The 12803-nt window shown below is 45.3% G+C and overlaps 2 protein-coding genes across 9 annotated transcripts in view; one reads left to right on the top strand and one right to left on the bottom strand.

Moving 5' to 3' along the window:
• PHLDB3 (pleckstrin homology like domain family B member 3) overlaps window positions 1-1681 on the top strand; it is a 37139-nt gene extending 35458 nt beyond the window's left edge. For all 8 annotated transcript variants that reach the window (XM_083515512.1, XM_083515514.1, XM_083515516.1 and 5 more), the window contains one exon: window positions 596-1681. In XM_083515512.1, coding sequence (XP_083371638.1) covers window positions 596-730 — 135 coding nt within the window. In that variant the 3' untranslated portion in view covers window positions 731-1681. The remainder of the gene's footprint in view (window positions 1-595) is intronic.
• A 3128-nt stretch (window positions 1682-4809) lies between these two features.
• LOC310712472 (chemerin-like receptor 1) lies at window positions 4810-9042 on the bottom strand. Its single transcript, XM_083515567.1, has 2 exons — window positions 8477-9042; window positions 4810-6249 (listed from the first exon to the last, which is right to left on the bottom strand). The coding sequence occupies exon 2, from the start codon at window positions 6239-6241 to the stop codon at window positions 5198-5200; it is 1044 nt and encodes a 347-aa protein (XP_083371693.1). The 5' UTR covers window positions 6242-6249; window positions 8477-9042; the 3' UTR covers window positions 4810-5197.
• Window positions 9043-12803: the final 3761 nt, after the last annotated feature.

Raw genomic sequence — 12803 nt, 5'->3', positions numbered from 1 at the left:
CAGTGTAATCTAGAGTAGGCTAAATTTACCACTGTAGAGAAGGATAGCTGCAATAAAGATGACTGTGCTACTGAAAATGTTGTTTCTTTTTCAAACAATCCCAATAATAAGTGGACTGGATTGCTTTAAAGAATGGCAGAGAGATTTGGCAAGATTTATATGGCAGGGCAAAAAACCAAGGATAAAGTACAAACTGCTAACAGAAATAAAAGAAAGAGGAGGGTTTGCACTACCAGTCTTCAAATTGTATTATGAGGCAGCATGCCTAGTATGACTTAAAGAGTAGATGATATTAAAAAATGCAAATATATTAGATCCATTTTTTTATGGAGTCTGCAGAAATTGGGTTTGTGCAAAGCACCTGCTCCAACCATTGAGATGTGGTTGCTTTGCAAAGCAGCTCTGCTGTTACTGAACCTACAGCCACCCCACAAAATGGCAATAAGGATAAAAAGAAAGTGGGGGGGGGAGGTGTTGAAAGAGCACCACGTGCCCTGCCATGAGGTCCTTGGAGGAGGAAGGGTTGGATTTCTAAAAAGCGCACCATGAGAAAATTTTGTGTTTCCATTGTTCTTTCGACTCTCCTCTCTGCCAGAGCCCCAGCCCCAAGATGACCTTCTGTGTCAAGACTTACGACCGCCTTTTCTGCATGGTGGCGCCCAGCCCGGAGGCGATGCGTATCTGGATGGATGCGATTGTCACAGCGGCAGAGGAGAACGTTCGCTACTGATGGGTCTCGATTGCTGTGGACACGTGGCTCCCCATGCTTGATTATGGGGCCTGGCACTTCTTTCCAAGGAGGACTCCTCTGCTGTAAAATATGGCTCCTCCCCAGGACAGAGACTGATGGCAAGACGGGAGAGGCCAAGTGTTTTCATGTTCGGTCAGAAGGCCGTACGGCCTGTCTGATCTTTGGAACAACAGGGTGGAATCCAAGTACCTTATAACAGGGTAATCAGTCAATAAGAATGGTTGGCCGTGCCTGTTTCGTTCATACAAATTGCCTGAATACTGATGTTTGTTTTTTAATGGACCAGCTCAAAAGAGAGTTCTGAGTATCCCCTCTATCAGAAAAGACTTAGGGTGATGTCTTGGCAGATGGAAACTCTTCTATAAATAAAAGTGACTTCCATTCTGAAGGATAAAAACCAACTTCTCTGGAACTTGTAGCTCCTGGACATCTGCCGAACAAAGCGAATCATCTGGACTTCATGTGGATTTTATGAGTTGGCTGGACGTTCCATGAGTCACAAGTAGACTCCTGCTGGTTTTGTAGAAGTCATGGCTTGCTCTAGCCCCAACCAGCTGAGATTTGGTCCTGGTTGTAACCCTTAGGAGTACATCTTATTTCCATCATTGCTACTTGTTTAGACTCGCTCAACCATGTGGCATTTCCACCCCTCGCCAGTAGTGTTTTTGTCACACTGCATTCACGTGGGTTTGACTGGATTGTGGAAGAGGTTCTTAATATGTTTTTTTTTTGGGGGGGTAAAACTCTGCTGCACCCCCTATGCGGAAAAGCAAGGCATATTGCCCACGCTGTATAGACCTCCTAGTATTTATTGTGTGCTTTGGTCTTTCTTTCTTTTGTTGGAATACCTGGGACACTGCTTAAAGGGGCACCCATGTATAAAACTGGGCTATTTATTGTGTCAATCTTTAAAGTGGAAACAGATCTGAATGTCACTCAAGTTATTCCCTCCTGCAGTAAGAAGGTTTCACTCGTGATAATTAAGTTGCCCAGCATCCCTCTCCCTGCAAACTTCTCTGTGTCGAATCCTGCTCTTCTCCTGCATCTGCCTGGAAGTACACCAGGCACTAGCTAGAGCCTATTTTGGTACCCACTAGGCGCTGTGGATTAAACCACAGGGCCTAGGACTTGCCGATTAGAAGGTTGGTGGTTTGAATCCCCGCGACAGGGTGAGCTCCCATTGCTCGGTCCCTGCTCCTGCCAACCTAGCAGTTCAAAAGCACGTCAAAGTGCAAGTAGATAAATAGGTGGCGGAAAGGTAAACAGCATTTCCGTGCGCTGCTCTGGTTTGCCAGAAGCGGCTTAGTCATGCTGGCCACATGACCCGGAAGCTGTACGCCGGCTCCCTCGGCCAATAAAGCAAGATGAGCGCCGCAACCCCAGAGTTGGTCACGACTGGACCTAATGGTCAGGGGTCCCTTGACCTTTACTTTATATGGAATATCCAGTTGTTCCCATGACTACATATCTGCCATGCACAAGTGAATCATGAGACACCTGCCCAGGCCCACTTCCCAACAGTGGGCTGCTAGTTTTGCTCCTCTTCAATCTTTTCTGGTGCCTGGTCAGCTGCTTTCTCCAAGCACAGTGACAAGGAGAAGGAGCAGCAGCAGCAGCAGCAGCTGAGGAAGGAGCGTAGCTCAGTGGCAGAGCATCAACTTTGCTTGTTCAAGGTCCAATCTCCAGGAAGGAGTGAGAGAAATGCCTAACTAAGTGTTGGAGTGGCAGCAGTACTGAGATGGATGGACCAACGGCCTCATTCAGTATTCATTTATTTCATAAAAGTAGTATGCCTCTTGAAAAAGAACCTCAAAGCAATTTATAAGACAGCTTCCCACATTCCTGTGAGTGTCTCTGCCTCCCATGGCTCCTCTCATACCTGTCAATTGCCAGGTGTCTCAGTGATGCCTTTTTCCTGCCCATGCGGATGATGCTGCAGCTTGTGAAACGCCACATGTCACTGTGCAAGCCTCAGCAATCAGCAGATTGTCACTGTTTGCAAGGTCCACAGATAGCATGTCGCAAGCCCTGACAAACAGCTGATTGTTGGCCCTTGCATAGCACTACACAGAGGACCTGCAACCCCCCTTTGGGTCAGTCACATCTTTAACGGACCCCAAACAGCCTCGTTTATAGGCAATTTGCTTTTGCTCAACAGACTTTGCCCCTTCTCTTTCCTGCCCTCTCTTCGATCACAACTCCCTTCATCCCCCAATATGAGCCAGCAAAAGAGCTTCCTTCAACATTCTGAAAGATGGGGGAGGTGGAAAATGTCTTTTCCCTGAACTGTCGAAGAATTTCCGTCCACCTCTGAAGAATATTCAGTGAAATGCATATACCCAGCACATAAAATGTCACCACCTACATATAGTGCCGAGAAATGGGGATGGTTTAGTCCAGGCATAGGCAAACTCGGCCCTCCAGATGTTTTTGGCCTACAACTCCCATGAACCCTAGCTAGCAGGACCAGTGGTCAGGGATGATGGGAATTGTAGTCCCAAAACATCTGGAGGGCCGAGTTTGCCTATGCCTGGTTTAGTCCTAGGCTGCATTCACACCAAGTTAAAGCACTATGATACAACTTTAAGCAGTTATGAACTCCCCAAAGCATTATGGGAGCTGTAGTTTGTTAAGGTACCTGAGTCTCTTCTCACAGAACTTCGATCCCAAGAGTTCCCTGTGAAGTGGGATTGAATGTTAAGCCACGCTTGAGAATTGGTAATTCTGAGGGGGACTAGGTTCCTCCTAGCAACTCTCAGCACCCTTAACAATTTCCAGCTCCCATAATTCTTTTGGGGAAGCCATGACTGTTTAAGGTGGTATCATCTGGCTTGGTGTGAAGGTGGCCCTGGTCACTCGACTAGGTTTTTCTCTCCAGTAACCCATTGCTGTGGGACTTGAACCCAGGCCTGTCCAATGAAGCTGAATGTTGGGAGATTCAGAACAGACTAAAGGAAGCTCCTTCATATATAGCACATAGTTAAAATATGGAATTTTCTGACGCAAGGTGTGGTGGGTACCCAGACACCAGCTGGGTAGCTTAATTAGGCGATTAGGACTGTCAAATAGGTTTCCAGACATGGTGGTTATATTATATGACAGCCAGGTTATACTGCCTATATATCACTGTGAAACAATGGTGCAATCCTTGTTGCAGGCTTTCCTTAATAGGCATCTGGATGGCTACTGTGAGAACAATATGCTGGAGTAGATGTGACCCAGCAGGACTCTCCTTGAGACAGCAGCGCCTACAACAAAACAGCTCAGAAACAGAGCCTTCATGATTAAGACTGCCTGTCTCCTATTTGGGCTGGGGAAGCTGGATGAATAAGTTGTTTTGTGCGCTAGGAAACGTTGAGCAAAGCCGCCGCTTAATCCTCGGGAGAGGTGTGTCTCTTTTGAGCAATTTCTACAATCCCAGGATTAGGAAGCCTGTTTGATGACTGTATTTAATATATTTTTGCACCATCACAGGTGCATTTTTTAAATCACCCCCTCTGAAGCAACTGTGCTTTAAACCTGCTTAGCAATATGGCACGGAGGAGAGAAGAGGAGCGAGGTGCTGTTCAAAAAACCCAGATGCCAGCAGAAGTTCTAAGCATCCTTCAGGGGTGGGTAGACACCGCCCTGCGCAGCTTCAGACCACACGTGCTTCTGTCAACCAGAGCAGGTCTTCCAACTTTTTGATTCTGCAGGGCTGTTGTTGCAGGCATCTATTGCAAAGACACTCTAAGTCTCCAATGCTGACTCACCTAAACCCAGGAAGCCCTGGTTCCCTGGATAGTCTCACTGCTCAGGGAAGGGGGGGGGGAGCAATATCATTCAAACATTCTCCCTAGGTTTTTAAGGGTCTTGGTTTTCCATCTTTGCTAAGCTGAACTTTGGAAATTTGTCCTCAATCCATTTCCAGAGCCTGGTTCTCAAAAGCAGAGCTCTGTCCCTCAAGTGACTCTACATTTGCTTTCAGACCCAATGATAGGGCAAAAGACCACAAACAACCACACACACAAGTTATGTTCAGAGACATGAGACTGTAAGAATCAGCATTCAGACTAAGCTTAGTAGGTATAGGGATTTATTCTAGAGTTCCTTCCTTGCCCCAGGGTGCACTCTCATTCTTCTTTCCAGAACTGCCCTTGCCCTGTCAGTCTAGTATAAATCCTGGGGTGGACTTATCTGTGCTTAGTCTGGGGCATAATGAAAAACCTGACCTGGATAAAGAAATGGATCTGCCATGAACCTTACACCCGCTATTCCCAGTTGAAAATGTTCAGAAAACATCGCTGTGTACCACAAGGTGAAATTTCATTCTACTCCGCAATTTGGGGGCAGAAACGTGCAGTCCAAAATTTGATTTGGTAAGGAATGTGATGGATTAATACTGTTTCAGCAAACGATGACACATGGACCTCACAAGCCAACAAGTCTCCAGAACCTTGAATTTGCTCACAGCACTCTATCAACCACAGTCGATTGGACCGGCTCAGTGACGGATGAAGCAGCTTCCTTCTGGTATCTGCTAGGCCTTCTGAAGGAGTAGCCGCTCTCTTCGAGCAAAGTTCTCCTGAAAGCCCCAACCAAGTTGAAACGTCTGAGCTTCCTGCGGAAGTCCAGGCCCAGGAAGAAGTAAAGGATGGGGTTGGCACAGCTGTTGAGGTAGGCCAGAGAGGACGTGAGCGGAAGGCCAATGGACATCCCTTGACCCTTCACTCCCACCAGTTTGAGTATGAGGAATATGTGGTACGGTGCCCAGCAGAGAAAGAAGGTGACCACAATAGCCAAGATGACTTTGAAGGGTTTGTTGGAGCGAAAGGTGGTCTGTCGCTTCCTCAGTTTCACCGTGATGATCCCGTAGCAGACCACAATGATGGCAAAGGGAGCCAGGAACCCACAGACCAACCTCAGAAGATACAAGGCCCACTTCACTGAAACCTGGTCCCCCAGGGCAAGGGAACACTTGGTGCTACCTTTCTCTGCTACCACTCTTCGGTAAAGATAGAAAGGAAGGCTTGCGGCAGTAGCCACAAACCAGGCCCCAGCAGCAGCAAGCCATGCCTTGCGGGGCCCCCGGTGGTTTTTGAACCACACCGGGTAGGACACGGAAACTGCTCGGTCCAAGCTGATAGCAGCCAGGAGGAAGACGCTGCAGAACATGTTGAGGTACTTGATGAAGCTGTTGGCTTGGCATAGGAAGCTCCCAAAGGGCCACCCCTCGTAGAAGGCGTTCTTCATCAGTGGCACTATCCGGCTGACTGAGAACAGAAAGTCGGCCAGGGCTAGGTGGAAGAACCAAACACAATTGACAGTACGTAAGACCTGGCGCGCTGTGATCCAGATCACGGTCCCGTTGCCGAGGGAGCCAAGCAGGAAAACCACGCTGTAGAAGAAGATCTGGATCGTGTCCATCATTTTGCTCTCTTCGCTTCTAGCTTTGGAAGGCAGCTGCAAGGAGACACTGGTAGGCCACAGGGCAGTGGCGTTGACATCCATGATGGAACCTTCGAAAAGAGAGAGAAATGGGAAGTCAGGTGTTCCTGAGGCAGGTATGTGAACCTCGAAAGGAGAGGACTTGTGCCCCAGCAATATCTGCAGGGCCACAGATTAGCTGCCCCTCCTGTAGGTGACTTGAGAAAGAGACTTTTTAAAAATGGTTTTTTTTTTATTTTTAAAAAATGATGGAAAAAGAAGAAGAGAGAATCAGAAAGAAAGAAAAAATTATCCTTGCAAACGAATGCTGAGTGAACTCTTCACGGATTCAAGCCGGATTGACTTGGAAGTAAGCCTGCCTGTCAAGCTATGAAAGCCAATCAAAATGCAGCCCACGCCTCAGATTCATTTCTCAAAATTGCCCCCCCCCCGCCACTTGCCAATTCCTCAACCCCTCTCTGCATTAGGTAGGCACTTTGAGGAGCAGGAACAAATCACGGCAAGAAGGAGGAAGGTCTCCCCTCCCCTGCCGTCTATCATCTAAAGGGCTTCTGCATTTCCCAGGGACTGTATGCAGTCTGATACTCCAAAAAGCAGCAAACCCCAGAGACCAGAAAAGGAAATGGATGAAAATAATAATAATAATAATAATAATAATAATAATAATAATAATAATAAATTATTTATTTATACCCCGCCCTTCCCAGTTCAGAAAACCGGGCTCAGAGCGGCTAGCAACAAATTTAAAACACTTAATTGATGCAACAAAAAACAGCATAAAATACAGTATAAAACGTGAATAACAATAAATTCAGAATTCAAAAATCAATTTAGGGGGGAAATTCATCCAATAAACATTAGATGATCACCAGGGCTACCTGGCTGAATTAGTCCTATTTGGGTCAGTGAGGAGACCAGAGGAGAATTAGCTGTGCGAATTAGAGTGGGTGATTTCTGTACACATTACTTGGCTGAAAAACTGCATTGCAAAATTCATATAAGTGCATATCTAGAAGGAGAGCTGCATTTTGTTTTTCGTATTGTTTTGGAATGTGCAAATTTGATACAATTTGCCTATAAATGTGAACTGAACTTACGTCCTCACCCATAAAACCAATTCAGGTCCCATTTCAAGATGAGCCTACCTAATCTGCATTTTCATAAACAACATGCAAACCCAAACACTACCATCCTTTGAAATTTATCTGAATTTTGCAATGCAGTTTTTCAGGCAAGTAATGCGTACAGAAATGCATATGCTAGGATAAGGGTGTGTGTGCAAATGCAGAGATCAGTGAACACCAAATACCAAAATCCATTATAGTAGGCAAAATGACTTTGTTAGGGGGGGGGGGAAGGATCTATTGAGAGAAATTCACACTAAAAGGCTGTTGGATTTTTACAATTTTTTTGTTTGAATCACATACCGATGTGGAAATGTGGAGAACTCATGATAACAGAGGGAACTGACTGGGAGGGAGGGGCCTCAGGAAGAAAAGTGGAGGAAAAAATCTGCCACCTGAAGTGGCTGTCTCACCTCGCCAAATGGTATCTTTCTTTTCCCAGAAAAAGGGAGTGCCTCTGTTACTAGAGTAGTGGGAAATAGCCATCTGGTTTTGATTGACTTAGGCTGCATACACATCATACATTTAAAGTACATTTAAAACACCTCGCCTATAGCCCTGGAAGCTGTAGTTTAACCCTGACAGAGCTGGAATTCTCAGCACCCTTCAAACACTACAATTCCCAGGATTCTTTGGTGGTGCAGTGCTTTAAATGTATGGTGTTCATTCAGCCTATGGCTCCCCGCTGTCTCTAGCACAGATCGTTCCCAGCTCTGCCATAGAAGGTTGTTTTTAATCGGGAATGGCAGGATTGGAACCCCGGACCTTGTTGCTGCCTCCACTCAGCTGAGCTTTCTCTACACAAAAGTATGAACCACATACAGGGAAAGTGAGAGGCAAACACTCCATTCTAAGCACGCCACTGAGGCCACACACCTAAATCACATTGGGATGCCATTATGACACACATTGCGATGCAAACCACAATCAGACAGAGCACAATGTTGGCCACAGACCACAACAGAGGTGCAATCTATGCAGGGAAGAAACAATCTTGCCAGATGGACGATAAAAGCACATTTACCTTGCTTCAAAAGACCAAAGCCACTGGAACAGAGACGAGAAAGACCATTGTGATGTGTTTTCCTTCACACCAGCTTCCATCTGATTTGAAAAGGTAAGCTCTAGCAGGACAATGTCCAAGGAGATGAAGCATCTTGGACCCAACCCTTACCTGTCAGAGGTTGCAGGACTCTGATCTTCTATGGTCCTTTGTTGGTGTCCTTGTGCATGAAACTGGAGACTTCTTGGTTGCTGCTTGTCTTCCTCGCCTGGCTAAGACCTTGGTCTCTGGCCAAGACAAAGATTAGCTCCTGATGAAAAGGGGAACTCGGTGATATGTTTACTTCATTTTGCGTGGAAGAGGGGGGAACACAGAGGCTGGTGTGTGTTTGGGAAGCTCTGCTTGTAGACCGAGATAACAGCGGCCAATTGAAGCACCAGGAAAGGCAGGAAGCCTTCTAATGAAGAGTTCTGTGGAAGCAAGGTGAGGCATCAATAAAAAGAAAGAAAAAATCCAATTGCTCTCCTAAAGCTGCAGGGTGTAATGATTCATGGGAGACAGAGATTTCACCCGATGCTTGTCTCGAAGAGGAATTCTTTCTCTCAGGAGTGAGCTGCTCCTTTTGTAGTAGAGAGCGGATTTGCAGTGTCGACAGTGGGCAGGGCTGGATGTGCACTCTTTGCAAAAGTTCAGCCAAGTTCTGCTACAAGAAACAGCTGAATTCTGCAACCGGAATGCGAGCACATTTGCCTGATTTATTTCGTGTGGCTTTTTCCTTCTGCAACGAGGAAAACCTGGATTCTGCAACTTGAATGAAAGCACATTTGCCTGATTTATTCTGTAATCGTTTTTTGTTTTTTTAAAAAAAACATTTTTGCAAAATTTCCCCTAGCTGCTCTTAGTTACGGGGCTGGGGAAGGTCTGACCATCCAGATATCACACATACAGAGACAATTCTTGCATGTTTCATTTTAGCTCACCCCTCCCCATAAGCACCCATCCACATAGCAAATGTTGCTGAATGTGTCTGCATTGCACTTATCCTGTAAGGAAACTCCTGAGTTGCAGGGGGTTGGACTAGATGACCCTTGGGGTTCCTTCCAACTCTACGATTCTATGGCAATCAGGCCTCCAAGGAAGCAAAGCTGTCTGAAAGAAATAATACAACCCCCCTCTGCACTATACATTAAAAGCAGCATCATTCTAAACAGTCCTAGCTTCCCTCAAAGAATTCTGGGTTCTGGAGTTTCTAAAGGGTGCTGACAGATGTTAGGAGACTTTATTTCCCTCACAGAGCTACAGTTCTCAGAACAGTTTAACAGTTCCCTGGAAAACATTGGGGGTCGCAGCTTTCTGAATAGGAGCTTCCTAGCAACTCTCAACACCAGTATATCTGAAGGAGAGTCTCCACCCCCATCGTTCAGCACGGACACTGAGGTCCAGCTCCAAGGGCCTTCTGGCAGTTCCCTCCCTGTGAGAAGTGAAGCTACAGGGAACCAGGCAGAGGGCCTTCTCGGTAGCAGCACCCGCCCTGTGGAATGCCCTCCCATCAGATGTCAAGGAAATAAACAACTGTCTGACTTTTAGAAGGCATCTGAAGGGAAGTTTTAAATGTTTGATGTTTTATTGTGTGTTTAATATCCTGTTGGAAGCTGTCCAATGTGGCTGGGGAGGACCGGTGAGATGGGCGGGATATAAGTAGTAGTAGTAATAATAATAATAATAATAATAATAATAATAATAATAATACTTCCCAGAATAAATTACAGTTTGCAGGATTCTTTGAGGAGAAGCTATGACTCTTTAAAGTAGTATGACACGGTTTTCAGTGTGTTGGGCAGATGAGACCAAAGAAACACAAGGTAATTTTATTAAAACTATGGTGCCAACACAAGGCGGCAGTTGTAGATTCAACAAATGCAACATACACCATATGAACAACCAGGACAGGAGTGTCTCTGTGTTAGTAATGTTTGGTATGTCCCATTGATCCAGCAGCCCCTTTGTCCGTTCAGAGGTTGTTCAGCCTTAGCCACTGTTAGGGATACTTTGTGGAAGAGGTGATGCTGCTGTTCCGTTACATAATGAATGCATCGGAGAGTGCGGACTTGGGCTCTCTGCTAGAGTGCTTATTATTTTTATTTCAACATTTTAACATTTCAATTTTAAAATTTATTTCAAGGAGCGTGTCACAAACACATCGTCGTTTCAAGCATTACAGATTTACAGGTATAAACTGTCAGATGTAATGCAACACAGATAAGGACAACCCTAAAAAAAAACCAACCCTCCTTTGACAGCTCTCACAGGAAACCGAAGTCGCTATCTAGTTTGACTGATAATGCAGCTAAATTGAATAGGCAGTCAAACTAGATAGCAGCTCCTCTTTCCTGTTGCTGTAATAGCTGAAGATTAGGCTGCATGTTAGAGCCATGAGGTCTGCTTGCAGTCTGAGGCTATGTACACATTTGTAACTTAAAACATAACTCTCTGTTTCCCCTCACTGCCTTTTGAGTTTCTATTTTTAATGTTGCTATATGCACCGGAGTGCCAACAAAGGTCCGTATAGTAAAAGCTATGGTTTTCCCAGTAGTGATGTATGGAAGTGAGAGCTGGACCATAAAGAAGGCTGATCGCCGAAGAATTGATGCTTTTGAATTATGGTGCTGGAGGAGACTCTTGAGAGTCCCATGGACTGCAAGAAGATCAAACGTATCCATTCTTAAGGAAATCAGCCCTGAGTGCTCACTGGAAGGACAGCTGGAGCTGAGGCTCCAATACTTTGGCCACCTCATGAGAAGAGAAGACTCCCTGGAAAAGACCCTGATGTTGGGAAAGATGGAGGGCACAAGGAGAAGGGGACGACAGAGGACAAAATGGTTGGATAGTGTTCTCGAAGCTGTGTCTTTCTTTTTTCGGATGTGTGGTTTTTCTTTTTTTTCTTTTTTTCTCTTTGTAATTTTTTCTCTGTATTTTCATATATATCTGTTTTTTGTGTATAACTTCAATAAAAATGCATTAAAAAAAAAAAAAAAAGGATAGTGTTCTCGAAGCTACCAGCATGAGTTTGATCAAACTACGGGAGGCAGTGGAGGACAGAAGTGCCTGGCGTGCTCTGGTCCATGGGGTCACAAAGAGTTGGACACGACTAAACAACAACAAAATATGCACCGGAGAGAACGTCAAGGATGTCTTCACTCACTGTGCATTACCTAATTTGTTTTGTTGAGCTGAACTTCCTTCATTGAAGTTGTCCTCGGTGCTTGTTCATTGGCTGTTTCAAATGTTCACACCTTAGCTTAACTGTGGCTGACATTTTCAAATCAGATGGAAGCTGGTGTGACGGAAAACACATCAGACACGAGTCAGCCTGGATAGCTCAGTTGGCTAGAGCGTGGTGCTTATAACGCCAAGGTTGCTGGTTCGATCATCCGTATGTGACAACTGCATATTCTTGCATTGCAGGGGGTTAGACTTAGATGATCCTCAGGGTCCCTTCCAACTCAATGATTCTGTGATATAGAGTATTTCCAAGCAAACTACAGGATGCACATGGGTTGGGGTCAATGCCATGTGTGTTCAGACATCATCATCAGTGTAATAAACAAAAATCTGCCCTTATTTTCTTATGGGGGACACAAGAGCCCTTATAGAGTCCTTTGTAGGTTCTCTATTGGTTGGAGAAAATAACAGAGACCAACCAGAGAATATTGAGAAGCAAAGCAGCTAGTAAGCCTGATCTTTATTGATCTGTTGCAACAGGGTGCTCCCCTCACATGCAGGAAGGGAGGAGGACCCAGAACAAAGGTGTGCCTGCCCTTATATAGACATTTTAAATTCCCGGCCCTGGAGCTCAAGACCACCCCCCACAAACATCATACCTACATCACAGAAATGGTGGTCTACAACAGACATTTGAATGTTGTTGTTTTTCCTGTCTGTCAGGTTATCTGATAATGCCTTATCTGATTGCCTTTCCTGGTAGTCTGCCCATTCCTTTGAGATAGTGATTTCCCAATTCCTGAGACAATGGGAAGGCTCCCTGACCCCCTCCCTCCTTGCAGAGAAAACATTTGGTCAGTTTGGGAGTCAAAAGGGTTTCAGGTTGGTCTTCCTGTGCTGATCTATGTACGTGCTTGGTTGGTACATTTATGAACATTTATTATATATATATATATAAGACCTTAATTTTATTATTACAATCAGCAACACACTGGAGCTGGAGTAAACGGTAAGGGAGATTGTCTAAGGTCATATTCACACAATCCATATAAAGCACTATGATACCACTTTTAAGCAGCCAGGGCTTCCCCCAAAGAATTCTGGGAGCTGTAATTTGTTAAGGGTGCTGAGAGTCATGAGGAGAGTCCTATTACCCTCATGGAGCTAGAGTTCCCTGGAAAGAGGGATTGACTATTAAACCACTCTGGAAATTGTAGCTCTGTGAGGGGAATAAGGGGTCTTAGAACAACACACGGCACATTTTGCACATGGAAGG

This window comes from Podarcis liolepis (assembly GCF_965112155.1).
Source record: "Podarcis liolepis genome assembly, chromosome: 7".
NCBI classification, from domain to species: domain Eukaryota; kingdom Metazoa; phylum Chordata; class Lepidosauria; order Squamata; family Lacertidae; genus Podarcis; species Podarcis liolepis.
This window is presented reverse-complemented; position numbering and strand designations above follow the sequence as displayed.

Bases quoted from the DNA above. Each gene is read 5' to 3' on its own strand.
- LOC310712472 (XM_083515567.1), bottom strand. From the start codon at position 6,241: ATGGATGTCAACGCCACTGCCCTGTGGCCTACCAGTGTCTCCTTGCAG.